The sequence below is a fragment of the Adiantum capillus-veneris genome, chromosome 1 (assembly GCF_014529385.1).
Source record: "Adiantum capillus-veneris isolate H3 chromosome 1, ASM1452938v2, whole genome shotgun sequence".
NCBI classification, from domain to species: Eukaryota; Viridiplantae; Streptophyta; class Polypodiopsida; order Polypodiales; family Pteridaceae; genus Adiantum; species Adiantum capillus-veneris.
In genome coordinates this window covers 141,114,599-141,117,885 of record NC_140931.1, presented here as the reverse complement: position 1 = coordinate 141,117,885, position 3,287 = coordinate 141,114,599, and the positions used below count along the sequence as shown (strand labels likewise).

Here is a 3,287-nt window from a genome sequence, read left to right as displayed (position 1 = left end):
AAAAGTCTACTCTATTAAATGAGTTGTAGACCACAAGCCCTTCTTCGCTTCAGTGTTAAGGAGACTTCACGTTACATTCACAAAAAAAAAAAATTCGCCTCCCTTGCCTTGGCCTGCCGCTTACGGAACTTCTACCCCCCCCCCCCCCCCCCCCCCAAAAAAAAATCCTCACCATACCTTTGGCCCCCCTGTTCTGCCTCCCATTTGCGAGAGACGCAACCCGCTTTTTGGCATGCCCAAAGGGCAAGGCTATAGCGTTGCCTTCTCTTTTTGCTGACTAAAATAGGAAAAAAGTTGAGTTATATTTTTAAACATTTTTTGATAGGTCAAAAATGTTGATTGGTTGAAATAAGATAGTGGGCACTCATTGAAATGAATTCTGTAAATCTAATGATGAACTCTAGTATATCAAGGAAAAGATTTTGGGTTGCTGAATGCCTTTGGAAACATGAAATCGTGGAGAGCCTTACATGTTAAATGATAAAACCTTAGAGGCTACAAAAATCCCAAGAGTCATCTTTTCATTTTGAAATATGAGAAGTTCTTTTACCCACCTTTCCATTTTGAGAATTTGGTTCACCCTTTGAAACATGAGGTAATAGACTAAAGTTATCATTTTTGTTAGTTAAAACTTTATGGAAAGAATTTATCATTTAGGCTTTAACCTTTAAATATTTTTTATTTTATTTTTAGAGATTTTAAAGCTAAGTTTAGAACTTAAAGATGTAGAACTTTTAAAGTAAGGTCTAGAGTGATCCAACGAGGACCTATAGTTTTTTTTTTTTATTAGAAGGTAAAACTTTGAATGAAAGAAAGTGAAAATGTTACATGGATCCACAAGTAGGGGGAGGGTCACCCCGAGACGCTAGAGTTTTAGGACTTACAACTTTAAAGCTTTTAAAGTGGGATTTACAACTTAGGGATCTACAGTTTTAAATTTGTAAAAAAAGCTCTAGAGCTTAAAAATGTAGAATTTTTAAAGTGGGGTGTATAGAGCATAGGGATCTAAAGGTTAGGGTGTAGAACTTAAGAGTGCTTTTTTAATTCAATTTTATGTGCTTTTTTTTAAAAAAAAGCTTAGAGATGTAGTGATTTTAAAATGGGATTTAGCTTCAGATCAAAGCCTAAAATTGATGCCTATTTTTTTGTCAAGGGCTATTTTGCCTATCAAAACAATCTCAAAATTGTCTGTCATTTTTTGTATTTATATCTTTAAATTAACGTTATATATGACAAATTATATAAATTGATTGCATTACACAAAACATATGAAAGGGGACTTGAAAAATTGCATGTCAAAAAGAAATTTTTATCATGCTTGGCAGGCTTTGTGATTTTATCACTTGTTGCTTGAGTGATCTCCCCTCTCCTGCTTGCGCAATCGAATTCCTTTGCCAAGAGCGTATCATGTCGGATTCCATTTCTTTTTTTGATTTTTCTCCAGCTGGACCCCTGGTCAACCAAGCAATCAAAAAATTTCGAAAGCCTTTTGACGGCACCTACCCTAGCACCACGTGTGAAACCGACTTCGACCACAAGAAAGAGAAGCCCTTCTCGTATTCTTAGACATTGTCCTCATCTCCTTCTTCTGCCAGCGTTTACCCTCCCGAGTCCTCCATCGCCAACATGCAGATCTTCGTGAAGACCCTGACCGGCAAGACCATCACCCTTGAGGTGGAAAGCTCCGACACCATCGACAATGTCAAGACCAAGATCCAAGACAAGGAAGGCATCCCCCCGGATCAGCAGCGTCTCATCTTTGCCGGCAAGCAGCTTGAAGATGGCCGCACCCTCGCCGACTACAACATCCAGAAGGAGTCCACCCTCCATCTTGTCCTCCGTCTGCGTGGTGGGATGCAAATCTTCGTCAAAACCCTCACTGGAAAGACCATTACCCTCGAAGTTGAGAGCTCCGACACCATTGACAACGTGAAGACCAAGATCCAGGATAAGGAGGGCATCCCCCCTGACCAGCAGCGCCTGATCTTTGCCGGGAAGCAGCTGGAGGATGGCCGCACCCTTGCAGACTACAACATTCAGAAGGAGTCCACCCTCCACCTTGTGCTTCGTCTGCGTGGAGGGATGCAGATCTTTGTGAAAACACTGACCGGTAAGACCATAACCCTGGAAGTTGAGAGTTCTGACACCATTGACAATGTGAAGACGAAGATCCAGGACAAGGAGGGGATTCCTCCAGACCAGCAGCGACTGATCTTTGCTGGAAAGCAGCTTGAGGATGGCCGCACCTTGGCGGACTATAACATTCAGAAGGAGTCGACTCTTCACCTTGTGCTTCGCCTCCGTGGTGGCCAGTAAAAGTTTCTGCTGCGCTAGAGAGGGTTGAACTATGGTATTTTGGTTGGAAAGGCTTTGTTTGTGCGGGCGCCTATGGGTGCCTGTGCTTTCTGCATTTCAAGTACTTGATTAGACTGTTGTTTTCCCATCAATAAAAGCTCTCTCTTTTTCAAAGTGTGCTGATGAATCTTTTGTTTGATCATATGGAGTATCTTACTTTATCCTTGACATTTTCAATTGTAATACTGTAGTGGTTTGCTGTTGTCGGTCTTTGTTCATGATTGTGAGTGTAATGTTACTATATCGACATTTATTTGAGTCTGAAGATGGTATTTTGGTTGCGGGCATTTAGGGGAGTGAACAAGTATCAAATACTGTTATAGTCACTTCTTTTGCTGGTGGAAAATGAATGGAGGCTGCCTGAACACTGGATTTTGTGTTACGCAACATGAAGCAGCAAGAAATAGCGAAAAGTTCAGAGAGTTCTCCATTTAGTCTGTCCTGTTTTTCTGCTGATTATCTGTGGTGCTCATACGATATGGCTGTGGTATTTGCGGATGACTATATGAATGATTTTAGTCTTTAAGCTGTGGCAAATATTGCATTTTGGTGCTTTTTAAAATTTAACTTGTTCCTAACAAGGATTCATGGGGATGCATGCAATCATTCTGTTGTTTAGGGTTTTGGTTTGTGTTATGCCCTTGCAGTTTGCAATTGTTTGTGTACGTGACTTGGTTATGACTGGTCTTTGCGGGGGAGAACCTGAGAGCCCTTGATTCTATCTAGTGGGATAGGAAGTGGGAAGCAGAGCTTTTCTTTGTCAGTGAATCCATGGATGGCAGGGCAAATGCTTCCTGTCTACCCCTTGGTTGTCTCATCCTGGCCTATGTGGTGCGGTGTGCATGTATGTTGCATGTCATAACTGTGATGGGTGTGACTTGACTATTTCTGTAAATGAATTGATGAAACAGGAGTGTGCTTGTGGGATTATT

The 3,287-nt window shown here is 41.4% G+C and overlaps 1 protein-coding gene across 1 annotated transcript; it reads left to right on the top strand.

The window, feature by feature from the left end:
- Nucleotides 1-1,551: 1,551 nt before the first annotated feature.
- On the top strand, nt 1,552-2,469 carry LOC147465703 (polyubiquitin 11). The gene has a single exon (XM_086521489.1). The coding sequence runs from the start codon at nt 1,627-1,629 to the stop codon at nt 2,314-2,316; it is 690 nt and encodes a 229-aa protein (XP_086377615.1). The 5' UTR covers nt 1,552-1,626; the 3' UTR covers nt 2,317-2,469.
- The last annotated feature ends 818 nt before the right edge of the window (nt 2,470-3,287 follow it).

Bases quoted from the DNA above. Each gene is read 5' to 3' on its own strand.
- LOC147465703 (XM_086521489.1), top strand. From the start codon at position 1,627: ATGCAGATCTTCGTGAAGACCCTGACCGGCAAGACCATCACCCTTGAG.